Source organism: Propithecus coquereli, unplaced genomic scaffold (genome assembly GCF_000956105.1).
Source record: "Propithecus coquereli isolate 6110/MARCELLA unplaced genomic scaffold, Pcoq_1.0 Scaffold574, whole genome shotgun sequence".
Taxonomy (NCBI): Eukaryota; Metazoa; Chordata; class Mammalia; order Primates; family Indriidae; genus Propithecus; species Propithecus coquereli.
Genome location: NW_012151663.1, coordinates 1,205,818 through 1,219,985, shown reverse-complemented (window position 1 = coordinate 1,219,985; position 14,168 = coordinate 1,205,818). Strand labels below are relative to the sequence as shown.

At 38.0% G+C, this 14,168-nt stretch overlaps 1 protein-coding gene across 1 annotated transcript in view; it reads right to left on the bottom strand.

The window, feature by feature from the left end:
• DNAH8 (dynein, axonemal, heavy chain 8) overlaps positions 1–14,168 on the bottom strand; it is a 375,229-nt gene that overhangs the window by 241,974 nt on the left and 119,087 nt on the right. The window contains 5 exon segments of the mRNA XM_012658131.1: positions 594–707; positions 4,849–4,953; positions 6,769–7,004; positions 9,915–10,041; positions 12,647–12,843. Coding sequence (XP_012513585.1) covers positions 594–707; positions 4,849–4,953; positions 6,769–7,004; positions 9,915–10,041; positions 12,647–12,843 — 779 coding nt within the window.

The window sequence follows — 14,168 nt, the reverse complement described above, 5'->3', positions numbered from 1 at the left end:
ACAGGACAAATCAAAAGAGTTAAGTTCATATAAAAATAAAAGCATTATATAAGTAGCACCAAGGGCCTTAAATCATCTTATGAACACAGATCCCTTGTGACCACCATAAGAAAGAATGTTTTAGGGGAACATTTTGAGTTTAACTTCAGGGAGGTCACCATTATCAGTCAGAAGACCAGGCTGAGTAGCCTGTGAACTGATCCAGCATGACATCTACTATTTATTTTCAGTGATTTTGGTTCTCTAAAAGTTAGTGAAAATGCAAAATCAATTGCATAACACCCTGGCATTGAGGTGTTTATAGTTTCTTACAGCCTTCCAAAACCTGTATCACATTTTCTGCCGCAAGAATTCTGGCCCTGCGAAAGGACGAAACCAGACCTTTTGGTCTTTCATAATCTCTAAAGTTGCTGTTTCTTTTAACAGTAAAATCTGCTTTCTTTCTCTATACAATGTGCTTAAAAGATTAGCCATCCCTTTTTTCTGAGAGCTGCAAACATGCGACATACCTATTTCTCAGGGCTCATCACTTTCACTTCATACGAACATATCACAGAACATTTTAACACACAGCAAGCAAATACTTAAATTACCAACTCATATGCTTCCGCAAAGTTTACCACGTCCTCGCGAAACACTTCCACAGACTCGAGTAGGCTACTTTTAAACTTTGGCTGCACTTGAACTAGTTCATCTTGTACAGAAACCTAGAATAAAAGAAACAATATTCAACATGAGAGTGAAAGTAACATGTTAAAAATGAGAACAACTCTATCCCAGCAGGTTTGTCTCATGGAGATGTCCTATGTGAACAAGGATGTCTCTGTGTGTAATAAAATACATTAACAACCCAAAGGCACCTACAGGCGACTCAAATCACCCTAGTTTGTGACTCAAGGAGCAAAGTCATTTTCCCTGGAACTGTGGTTAGCAAAAAGTTTTCTCACTGATCCAGCCCAGACCATTGCTTCGGCTCAGGGAAGAGTTATTATTGCTGGCCCAGACTGGGTCACGTGCTATCTCTGCGGCCCGGCCAAAGTCTGGGATTAGCAATCTCTAATAGGTTCACATGGCTTCAGTGGTTGGAGTAATTCCCTAAAAGAAAGCAGTATTACTCTAAATATATTTTTAAAAAATAGCAAATACCCTCCACAATGGTCTTGAAAACTTCTGTCTAAACCTTCAATAATAATAGCTAGCACTGAAATAATGTTTACTGTCTGCCATGCTCTTTACATACGTTAACTCATTTTATCTTCATAACAACCCCAGGTTAGTAAATCATATAATGCTAATATTATACCCGTTTTACAGGCAAGGAAATTGAAGCAGAGAAATCCCCAAAATCCCAGCACCAGTACAAGGCAAAGTCAAGATTCAAAACCTGGCAGAGTGGTTCCAGGGCTCCTGCTCTTAACTGTTCTCAGCAATATCATCTATTTATACGTCAGAATAGATTTAAGTTTAATGGTGATCATGGTGTAGAACAGTCTATCTCTACTAAAGGATGGGTCAGTGGGTTTAACGCTAACAGTTAAAGAGCTAGAAAACTACCTAAATGAATCTTTTCCATTGAAAAATAACAGAAAATTAGGTTGCACTAAATCTCAATGGAGAATTCCCCATTTCTTTTGTAAGACCCATTCCCCTAACTAACCAGCAAGCATTTTTCAAAGTAAGCTATTAGTTGATATTGAATATGAATTTAAATAAACATGAGTACTAAAAAATATTTTATATACATTACCTCAAGTGAGCCTCACAATTACATATAAAAATTATTAATATTCCTGAATGACCATATGAAGAAATTGAGAACAAACATTATCAACTTGCATAAGATCATCCAATTGACTGGTTGGCAGAGATGCAGTCACAAGCCATGACCCCAGTTTCAATTCTGTGTCCTTGCTACTGTGCCTTGCTTCAATATCAGTGACAAATCTTTCCATAAATGAGAAATTTTAAGCCAATGTACAATTTAATTAATATTCAATAAAATTCAATACAATTAAAGAAAGTGAACCATCACTTGGAGTTCATTTTTAATGTCTAACTTGTAGTGTGTAGATGTTTATCAATTTTAAAAATGCTTAGAGAAATTTATAACTATAAATGCCTCCATTAAAAGAAAAAACATCTCAAATCAGTAACCTAAACTTAATAAACTAGGCGAAGAAGAACAAATTAAAAAGCAATCAGAAGGAAGGAAATAATAAACACTAGAGCACAAATAAATGATAGAGAGAATAGAAAAACAATAGAGAAAACAACAAACCAAAAGTTACTTCTTTGAAAAGATTGACAAAATTGACAAACCTATACCTAGAGTAACCAAGAATAAGGAAGACTCTTCAAATTACTACAATTGGGAATGAAAGAAGGGTCATCACTACCAGCTTTACAGAAATAGAAAGCAAGTGTTACAGTTGTTTTAGAATTTGTCTAGCAGGTTTTCCAGTCCTCACCAGAAGACCCTCCCCCTACATATATATGAAAGGAAGAACAAAAGAAAGAAAGGGCATTATAAGGACACAATCAACAAAGTAAATAAGCAACCTACAAAATGGGAGAGAATATGTGCAAGTCACATATCTGATAAGGGGTTAATATTCAGAATGTATGAAGAACTCCTACAACTCAACAACAAAAAGACAAACACCCTGATTAAAAATTGGGCAAAGGACTTGAATTTCTCCAAAGAAGATATACAAATAGCTAACAAGCATATAAAAAATGCTCAATATCACAAACTATTAGGAAAATGTAAACCAAAACCTCAACATGATACACCACCTCACCTATTAGGATGACTACTATCAAGGAAACAGAGAATAACAAATTTTGGCAAAGATGTGGAGAAATTGAAACCCTTATGCACTGTTAGTGGCAATGTAAAATGGTGTGGCCACTATGGAAAACAGTATGACAGTTCTTCAAAAAATTAAAAATAGGGCCAGAAACAATGGCTCACACCTATAAACCCAGCACTTTAGGAGGCCAAGACAGGAGGGTCACTTGAGACCAGGAGTTCAAGACCAGCCTGGGCAATATGGCAAGACCCTCATCACTATAAAACTTTTTAAGAAAAATGTGCCAGGCATAGCAGCACATGTCTGTAGTTCTAGCTACTCAGGAGGCTGAGGCAAGAGGATCATTTGAGCCCAGGAGTTTGAGGTTACATTGAGCTATGATCGGGCTGCTACACTCCAGCCTGTACAACAGAGCGAGACTCTATCTCTAAAAATCAAAAATTAAAAGTAGGATTATTTATAATTATTTAACACTATATGATCCAGCAATTCCACTTCTGAGTATATATCCAAAAGAATTAAAAGCAGATCACAAAGAAATATTTGTACACCTATATTCATAGCAGCATTATTCACAGCAGCCAAAAGATAGAAGCGACCCAAGTATCCATTGTTGAATGAATGAATAAACAAAACATGGTATATACATATAATGAACATTATTTAGCCTTAAAAAGAAAGGAAATTCTGGCACATGCTGCAACATGGATGACCACTGAGGACATTACTCGAAGTGAAATAAGCCAGTCACAAAGAGACAAATATTGTGTGATTCCACTTATATGAGGTACCTAAAGTAGTCAAATTCATAGAGACAGAAAGTAGAATGGTGATTATCAGGGGGCAGGGGGAGGGGAAAATGGAGAGTTGTTTAATGGGTATAGAGTTTCAGTTTTGCAAGAAGAAAAGTTGTGGAGACTGGATGCACAACAATGTGAATATAACTATAAAAATATATGCTTAAAATGGTTAACATGGGTAAATATTTTTAATACGGTAAATTTTATGTTCTGTGTATTTTGCTACAATTTTTTTTTTCTGAGACAGAGTCTCACTCTATTGCCCCAGATAGAATGCAATGGCATCATCATAGCTCACTACAACCTCAAACACATGGGTTTAAGGGATCCTCCTGCCTCAGCCTCCTGAGTAGCTGGGATTACAGGCACATGCCACCATGCCCAGCTAATTTTTCTATTTTTTGTAGAGACAGGCTCTCACTATGTTGCTCAGGCTGGTCTGGAACTCCTGGCCTCAAGCGATCCTCCTGCCTCTGCCTCCCAAAGTGCTAGGATTACAGGCATGAGCCACTGTACCCAGCCCTAAAAATCTTAGTCCAAAGGTACAGTAATTAAGACAGTGTGGTACTGGCATAAGGATCGACATACAGAACAACAAAATAGAATTGAGAGTCTGAAATAAACCCTTACATTTATAGGCAACTTATTTTCAACAAGGTTGCCAAGATGATTCATTGGTGAAAGGATAGTTTTTCAATAACTGATACTGAGATAACTGGACATCCACATGCTTTTGCATGAAGTTGGACCAGTAACATATAAAAATTAATTTAAAATGTATCAGAGACCAAACATTATAAAACACTCATAAGCAAACTTGGGAGTAAATCTTCATAACTCTGGATTGGGCAATGGTTTCCTATATATGATACCGAAAACACAAGAAACAACAAAAACAAAAGCAGGTAAATTAGACTTTATCAAAATTAAAAATTTCTGTGCTTTAAAAGAGACCATCAATAAAGTGAAAAGACAGCCCACAGAATGAGAGAAAATATTTGCAAATAATTTATCCGACAAGGAACTTGAATCCAAACTATATAAAGAACTATATAAAGAAATATGGTATTATAAACTTAATATTATAAGACAATCATTCACGTGGTCTGTCACTGATTGAAAAATCATTATGTATAATGCACATAACTGTGTATTAAGCATTTAAAAAGTATGAAATACATTTTTTCTGGAGATAGTGACTTAATGAAAAATACGGTACTTAAATTTGTACTTACAGCTTTGCTCTGCAATTTGTTGAAAGAATATCTCAGGGTATCAACTCCTTCTGATTCTTCTTTGGTTACTTCAACTTCAAATCTATTTAAAATAGCATAGGCTTCCTAAAAAGCAGAGGTAGAGTTCAGAAATATCACAAGGGAAAGCACTTGCCAAATTCTTTAGATGCCTTCTAGAAACATGTTCCTATGTCTTAGAGGAAGACAACATACATTAGAAGAATGGTTTCCAAAATTAAATGTGCATAAAAAGCACCTTTAGATTCTCACTGACTACTAGATATTGACTCTAGATCATAGGCTCTGAAATCTGCATGTAATAAGCACCTAGGTGATTCTGATGGAGATGATGTAGTCAGATCACATTGAGAGATGCTATCCTAGAAAATATCTCTAGAATCATTTTCTGTCTCTCTCCTCCTTGATCATGTGTCAACACCATGCAAGACAATTTCTCATACACTATTAAAACAGGGTTGGCTATATAAGGAATGCAACACAATGAAGACATGGGAGATACTCCAAAAAAAAAAAGAAACTTGAATGATCCAAGGGATGGACTGGCAATTGGCTTCACCAAAAGAATGTATGCTGAAGAAGTAAGCTTCTGCAGTCAGAAAAAAAAAATGATAATTTATTACATGTTGAGAAATGAGTGGTCAGCGTCCAGAATTCCCAATTAGTAAGATTTTTAAAAGTAGCAAAAGGAGGAAGTTCATTAGCTTCCAAAGAGTATAAACCCTAAATGGGTTCAAGAAAGCGTAAAAGAGTCATGAGCACTGGGTACCAAGAGGAGGCAGTGGGGGTGCCAATTCCCCAGCTATCGCAGGCAATAAGGGAGTATGTTGTCTATAGAACGATAATAAAACTAACTAAAAATCCGATTTTTATTATCATCATCTATCTCTATCTATGAGTCAGAAATTCTAAATAATATTAACCACAAAATACTTGTGATAGACAAAATAATGGACTCCCCAATGTTGTCACATCCCGATCCCCAAAACCTGGAAATATATTGCCTTACACAGCAAAAGGGACTTCGCAGATGCAATTAAGTTAAGAAGCTTGTGATGGGGAGAAGACCCTGCATTAAGCAGCTGGGCCCAACATAATCACAAAGGTCCATACGAGGGAAAGAAGGAGGCAGGAGAGGTGGAGTCAGAGAAGATATGACAAGAAACAGAAACAGAAGTAGGAGTCATGCCATTGCTGGAAGGAGCCATGAGCCAAGGAAGGTGGGCAGCCTTGAGAAGCCAGAAAAGGCAAGGAATGCATTCTCCTAGAGCCAGCCTCCAGAAGCAATGCAGCCCTGTTGATATTTTCATCTTAGCCCCATAAGACCCATTTTTGGACTTCTGATCTCTAGAACTATAAGATAATAAATTTGTGCTATTTTAAGCCATTAAGTTTGTGATAACTTGTTGTAGCAGCAGTCGGAAACTAATACAGCGCTCTTTCCTAAAAACATCTTTTGTTGATAGAAGTTCCAATAGTTTACTATTGAGCCTGGGTGGACCGTTCCCACCATACTGCCATGGTATGCCACTGGTCACGAGTGAGACCTGGAACCAGTTTTTAAGGCAAGCCAAAGATATTTGGAGAACTTGCCTAACATGTTGGGATTGACATGAAAGAGTGCAACCATTCCTTTCTATAAAATGTTGGTGCCGGTATCAAAAATTGAACACTGTATAGCTAGTACAGCATCATTAATGCATTAATATTTCTTTGCATACTGTTCACTGTTAATAATTGTCAAAATTCCCCCAAAGACATCAACATCAGAAAGGAGAAATAAACAGACTTTTCCGTATAATAGATGAAGGAATATGTTAAAGAATCATTCTTTTAGTGTGTCTCTATTTGCTCCCCCCCCCCAAAATAAAGCATTTCAAGAAAAATGCAATCATTTCTTACTTCAATTGGCCCCAAAGTCATATCCATCTGGATTTCATTATCACGGATACAAGACAAGGCTTCCATTGCAAATCTGACATCATCTAAATCACGAATAGGTCTAGACAACTTTTTCAAGTATTCATTAATAAATGTAATCATGTCTGACATTTTCTTCTTATATTCTTCATTCAAATATCGACAGAGTAACATCTTCCATGCTTTAGCCTCAATTGATAAGGCCAATTTCATTGGCTCTGAAGAAGACAAGAAAAGATGAAAATAGAACACAAGTGGGGCATTCTGAAACTGTGCAATCTGAGCATCTCTAACTGCACTGTCCAATTTGGTGGTCACTAGCCACATGTGGCTGCTGAGCACTTGAAATGTGGTTAGTCTGAATTCAATGTGCTGAAAAGTTACTAGATTTTGAAGACTTACTTCCCATTGCCACGGGGATATACGGGATCTGTCCAGAAAGTATCCAACCACATAATATGAAAGATCATATTAACAAGGGCTAGATACTTTCCGGACAGCCCTCATATATCCCCATGGAGCTGTGCATGAGATGGACATTACAGGAGAATTTCTGAAATTAGTTCTAGCACTGGTCTGCGTGAACCTTGTTCTGTTTCTGGCCATCCCATTAGCAGCCCTTACGCATTCCCCCATTTTCCTCTAGGGAACCCCACACAGTAGAGTGAAATCTAGTGTTTTGTCTGTCCAACCACGATTCTAGCTTTCTTGTTATTCTACTGTCTGCCTCACCCACATGGTTAGAGCATCTGTATAACCTGACCCTGTCCCCTGGGCCTAGTCAAGGGTCCCAGGTCAACCCAACCTGTCATGGACCAATCAGAGTCCCGTCTTGAGAGTGTGGAATGAGATGTGAGGGGAGTCATGTGGTCTGGGAAGCAGAAAAAGTTATGCACAGAGGGAAAGAGAGACGAGAGGCAGACAGAAAGTACTTCCTCAGCTTCCTGTACCGTAACTCGTTCTGGTCCATTCTGAAGGCCCAATTGCATCTTGGATTCTGGGATATACTTTCTTTCCCTTAACACAGCTTAAATGAGTTTCTGTTTCCTGAAAACAGAGCAGCTCTAACTAGTCAACCCTACTTTAACAATCCTTACCCATTCCTCCCTTTTCTTCTCAGTACCCCTACATTCCCCAGCCCTGCCAAGCTTGAAATGTGATTGCTCCCCTCTCACCTTCCAACAGTTCAAATGAGAGGCCTGTGGGGCTAAGGAAAAAGTGTGGCCCAAGAAGAACCATGCAGCCAGCTTGTTGATTGAGACATGAGATCATACCTCATGTGGCCCTCTCACAGGCCTGTTTTCTCCTTTTCCAGGCCTCAGGGATTCAGCCGCCCTTCCTCTTTCTTCATGATTATCACTAACCTATTGCGTTTGTTAATTTCTTCTCTCCAGAAACAAGCACCCATGGGCTGGCCCACCATAACACTATGCTGCAGTTGCTTTTTTCTTTTTCAGAGACGGGGTCTCACTATGTCTTCCAGGCTGGAGGGCAGTGGCAATTCACAGGCACAATCATGGCACACTGCAGCCTCAAACTCCTGGGCTCAACAGATCCTCCCACCTTAGCCCCCTGGTAGCTGGGACTACACAGGTGCACACCACCATGCCCAGCTTACGGTTGCTTTTTATATTAAGAGTCATAATGCTAACCATTATGAGAAGACAAATAGAAAATTTTTTAAAATAATAGAGTGCAGTTTCTAAAATTCTACTCCTGTAGAAATTCCTGTAACTATTTAATCTGAGGAAGAATCTCAAGTACTTGAGGGGAAATCCCCAAACTCTACATGAAATGCCCTCAAGTATTTGTGATTCTTCATCAAATTGAATACTTCCTTCTTTTTGTTTGTTTGTTTAATTTTCTCACTCATTCACCCAGGCTGGAGTGCAATGGCACGATCATAACTCACTACAGCCTCAAACTCCTGGGCTCAAGTGATCCTCCTCCCAAGTAGGTAGGACTACAGGTATGCCACCATACCCAGCTAATTTTTCTTCTTTTTTTTTTTTTTTTTTTTTTAGAGATGGGGGTCTCACTATATTGCCTAGACTGATCTTGAACTTCTGGCCTCAAGCCTTCCTTCCTGCCTCAGTCTACCAAGTTACTAAATCCTCTCTTGGTAGTTATAATAACAGGATTTAGCATTTATTGAACATCAACTATTTTCTGGGTACTATGCTAAGTGTCTCATATAAAGAAGTTCATGAAGTACATACTGTAATTATCACCAGCAGAGGAAATGAAGGTTAAAAAGGTCATGAGGTCAAATTCGAGGGACACAGTTACATTAACTCCTTAAGGATAGGTCTGAAAATCTACTTAAGATAGATAATTCATGTAAAATAGATCATTCAAATATCATTTGAGAATAAAATCTTCCCACAAACTTAGGACAAGACTGACTGTTCTGTAACCATGGTAATAACCACCACAACCAGTTTTAAACCCAAACCATAGACCAATTCACCTCAGTTCTCATACTTTTGCAAGCCAATCGGTATCAGCCCCTTTCCTCTGAATGTCAACTAATCAGGAGGGACATATTCCAATAAACTGCCTCTGAGTGTCAACCAATCGCCAGCAGTCTCGCCTGAGTATGCATCCTCCTACAGATGGTGTCAATCTATTTACATCCACAGTCCTTGAACCCCATGCTGCCCAGATGCTCTATATAAGACCAGCAGTTTGCCCCGCCAAGAACACTATGCCTGACCAACATAGCTCTCTCTTCCTATAGCAAGCAGTGAAGTCATCTCAGTCTTTATTAAGTGGTTGTCTCATCATCCTTTGATACTCTGATCCCAAATGGATCAAGTTCTCAGGAGACCTCAAATCATTTGACTCTTATCTCATGTACACAATCCCTCTTCACAGTAACCTAAAAGAGAATTTCCCCTGTAGTTTTAGTTGTTTGCCATTTGAAGAATCAGACTGTGGTGTGTGTGTGTGTGTGTGTGTGTGTGTGTGTATGTGTGTGTGTGTTTTGTGTGTAAAGAATACTGATGGCCCAGAACTATTTAACATTTATAATATTATACCAAGGTAGCTTAATAACTGCTTGCTAAATAAAGTAACACTTCATGTCAAAATATAGATACTTTATATAATATGAAATTCTTAAATACCTGTATGTAATTCAAGTGCTCCTACAATAATAATTGGCTTCAAATCTTCAATTTCCTGTTCAAAAGTAGCATAGTGTAGAATTTCTGATCTGATTTCTGTCAGAGAGGGGTTGTTAGCCAAAAACTCCTATAGTAAAGGAAGAGTTAATATTTGTTTTAATTTTTTAACAGTATAAATCTTGCACTTTTAATAGTTAAATCAGAAAACTGCATTTGCTTATATGCTTTCACACTTGCATGTGCTATGGGGCCAGTGGCTGGATGAAGAACGAGACATCCTGGTAGTAGTGGGAGAGGAGGCTATGAGAGGGAATTTCACAGCCTACTGTGAATGGTTATTCGTAACTCTAAAATTTCCTTGAGCCTCTAACCAAAAACACAGCTGGGTCTACATATGGGTGACACACACTTGAATATGTGGCCTCTGGACAGTGTCTGGCACATAACTGGTACTCAATTGTTTAAGGGGATTAAATGAAATCTGTCTGAAACCTCATTTTGATCAATTGCCTCAGTGTATCCGTTTGAGAATCACACCAGCTAGAATGTGTAGAGAGCTTGGCATTTATAGGTCCTGGGCCTCTGCTCAGTCCGCTTTCATTCCCACTTAGATCTGGAACCAGACAAGGATGTCCACTATCTCCACTTCTATTCAACATAGTGTTAGAAGTCCTTGCTAGAGCAATCAGACAAGAGAGGGGAATTCAGGGCATCCAAATGGGGCAGAAGAGATCAAACTCTCACTCTTTGCTGATGATATGATATTATATCTAGAAAACCCCAAGGATTCAACCACGAGGCTCCTGGAATTGATAAATGAATTCAGTAAAGTCTCAGGATACAAAATCAATACACACAAATCAGAGGCATTCATATACGCCAGTATCAGCAAAGCCGAAATTCAAATCAAAAATGCAATACCTTTTACAATAGCCTCAAAGAAAATTAAATATCTAGGAATATGTTTAAAGAAAGAGGTGAGAGAGATATACAGAGAGAACTATGAAACACTAAGAAAAGAAATTATAGAAGATGTAAACAAATGGAAAAATCTATCTTGCTCATGGATTGCAGAATCAACATTGTTAAAATGTCCATACTACCTAAAGTGATCTGCAGAATTAATGCAACCCCTATCACAGTACCCTCATCATTCTTTACAAATCTAGAAAAAATAATTCTACATTTTGTATGGAACCATAGAAGACCTCGTATAGCCAAAGCAATCTTAAGCAAAAAGAACAAACTGGGAGGTATCAGTCTACCAGACTTCAAGCTTTACTACAAAGCTATAGTAACTAAAACAACACGGTACTGGCACAAGAATAGAGATACAGACCTTTGGAACAGGACTGAGAATTCAGAGACAAAAACATCCACATATGTTCATCTAATCTTTGACAAAGCTGACAAAAATATACACTGGGGAAAAGAATCTCTTTTCAATAAATGGTGCTGGGAAAACTGGATAGCTATGTGTAGAAGATTGAAACTGGATCCCCACCTCTCACCTCTTACAAAAATCAATTCAAGATGGGTAACAGACTTAAACCTAAGGCATGAAAACTTAAGAATCCTAGAAGAAAATATAGCGAAGACCCTTTCAGACATCGCCCTAGGCAAAGAATTTATGAAGAAGACCCCCAAAGCAATTACCACAGCAACAAAAATAAATGGGACCTGATAAAATTAAAAAGGTTTTTCACAGCCAAGGAAATTATCATTAGAGCCAATAGACAGCCTATAGAATAGGAGAAAATATTTTCTCTCTACATATCCAATAAAGGGCTGATAACAAGAATCTATCTGGAACTCAAAAAAATCACAAGAAAAAAATCAAACAACCCCATCAATAAATGGGCAAAGGAAATGAACAGAAATTTTTCAAAAGAAGACAGAATAATGGTCAGCAAACATATAAAAAAAATGCTCAACATCTCTAATCATTAGGGAAATCCAAATCAAAACCACAATGATATATCACCTAACTCCAGTAAGATTGGCCTTTATCAAAAAATCCCAAAGCAATAAATGCTGGTGAGGATGTGGAGAGATAGGAACACTCTTACACTGCTGGTGGGACTGCAAATTAGTGCAAGCTTTGGGGAAAGGATTTTGAGATATCTCAAAGAGCTACAAGTAGAACTACCATTTGATCCAGCAATACCACTATTAGGCATCTACCCAAAGGAACAAAAGTCATTCTATAATAAAGACATCTGCACTCAAATGTTTATGGCAGCACAATTCACTATAGCAAGGATGAGGAAACAACCCAAGTGCCTGTCAATCCATGAGTGGATTAATAAAATGTAGTATATGTATATAATGGAATACTATTCAGTTATAAAAGATGATAGTGATCTAGTACCTCTTATATTTTCCTGGATAGAGCTTGAGCCCATCCTCCGAAGTGAGGTATCACAAGAATGGAAGAATAGGCACCACATGTGCTCACCATCAAACTGGCACTGACTGATCAACCATAAGGTGCTCACACAGCAGTAATATTCTTTAGGGATTGGGGGGCTGGGGTGGGTAAACCCACAACTAATGGATGCGGTGAGCATGGTAGGGGGGAAAGGGCACACCTCAAATCATGGTTTGGGCGTGGCAAAGTCATAACATGTAACCAAAATGTTTGTATCCCCATAATGCTCTGAAATAAAGGGGGAAAAAAAAGAGTTGGAGATAAACAATTAAAAACAACACCACAAGTAGAGAAAATACACCTTCACTTTCACATCCCGGTCCTCTGTCCAGAGAGTCTTATACTTTTGAAAGTCTTGCAGGGCCTCCTGAGCCACCTTTCTCAGAGAATTCACAGAGGAAGAAAGGAGGAGGACCAGTTTGGAAATGTCCTTGTGCTCTGCTACACCCGGGTAGAAATTCTTCAGCTTCCTCGCAGGAATAATTTCTTCAAAAGATTCTGAAAGCAGATGTTTTCATACTATAAATAACTTCTATATCCAACTTTAATACTATTGATTTTCATATCCATAGTTTTTTTAAACTATTTTCTTAAAGACTCTGCCTTCAAGTAATTGAGAGCTTTCCAAGTAATTAGAGCTATTTTCTTGTTATCTTCACTTATTACACTATTGTGTTAGATTTTCAGGTCTAGATTTCTTTAATCTGGAAGAACTGTGTTATTCAGAGAGAGGAACTGAAAAACACTGATTAAAATTCTCCCAATTTTAAAAAGCCCTTTAAGAAAAGGTTAAAAGAGTTGAAATTTCTACCCCATGGAACAGCTGAATGGTTAAAGGAGAGACACCACATTTATTACACAAATGACTTAGGTCAGTTATTTAATCTTCATGGATGATTCATATGAGGATGAAATGAGACCACCTATGTTCACCTTCAGCTCAGCATCGAGTATACAGAGATCATGCAGTAACTCTTAGCCTTACTATTAACCTTGATTGAAAATTCTCAAATATTCTCCATCAGGCAGACACTATACAGATTACTCCCATTTGGCTCACCTAGCGCTTTGTCTTTTTTTAACATGGCATTGATATTATTAAAATAATGTTATTATAAAAATAATGATATTTCACATGAAATTACAGATTTCCAGGCTTTCTTTTAAAATGTTATAATCTTGTAGTATGGGGCCCATGTTCCTGCCTGGCAACAGTTAGCTGAAGCTGACTGGTGTCTGCTGAATATACCACAGTCCCCTCTAAGCCAAGGCCACTCATTTGCTCTTTTATGTGTCTTATATTTAATAAATATTTGAGTACAAGTGTCTTTTTTATAGAATGTCATCTTTTCCTTTGGGTATGTATACACAGTAGCAGAAATGCTGGATCCAATGGCAGGTTTACTTTTACTTCTTTGAGGTATCTCCATACTACTTTCCACGGAGGTTGTACTAGTTTGCAGTCCCACAGGTGTTCCTTTCTCTCCACATCCACGCCAGTATCAGTTGTTTTGGGGCTTTTTGATAAAAACCATTCTCACTGGAGTTAGGGGATATCTCACTGTGGTTTTGATTTGCATGTCTCTGATGATTAGTGATGATGAGCATTTTTTCATATGTTTACTGGCCATTAGTCTATCTTCTTTTGAAAATCTTCTGTGCGTGTCTTTTGCCCACTTTTTAGGGGGTTTTTTTGATTTTTTTTTTTTTTATTTCAGAAAATTATGGGTGTACATATGTTTAGGTTACGTGTGTTGCCCTTGGTTCCCCCCCCCACCGAAGTCCGTGTTTCAAATATGTCCATCCTTCGGGTAGTGCGCATT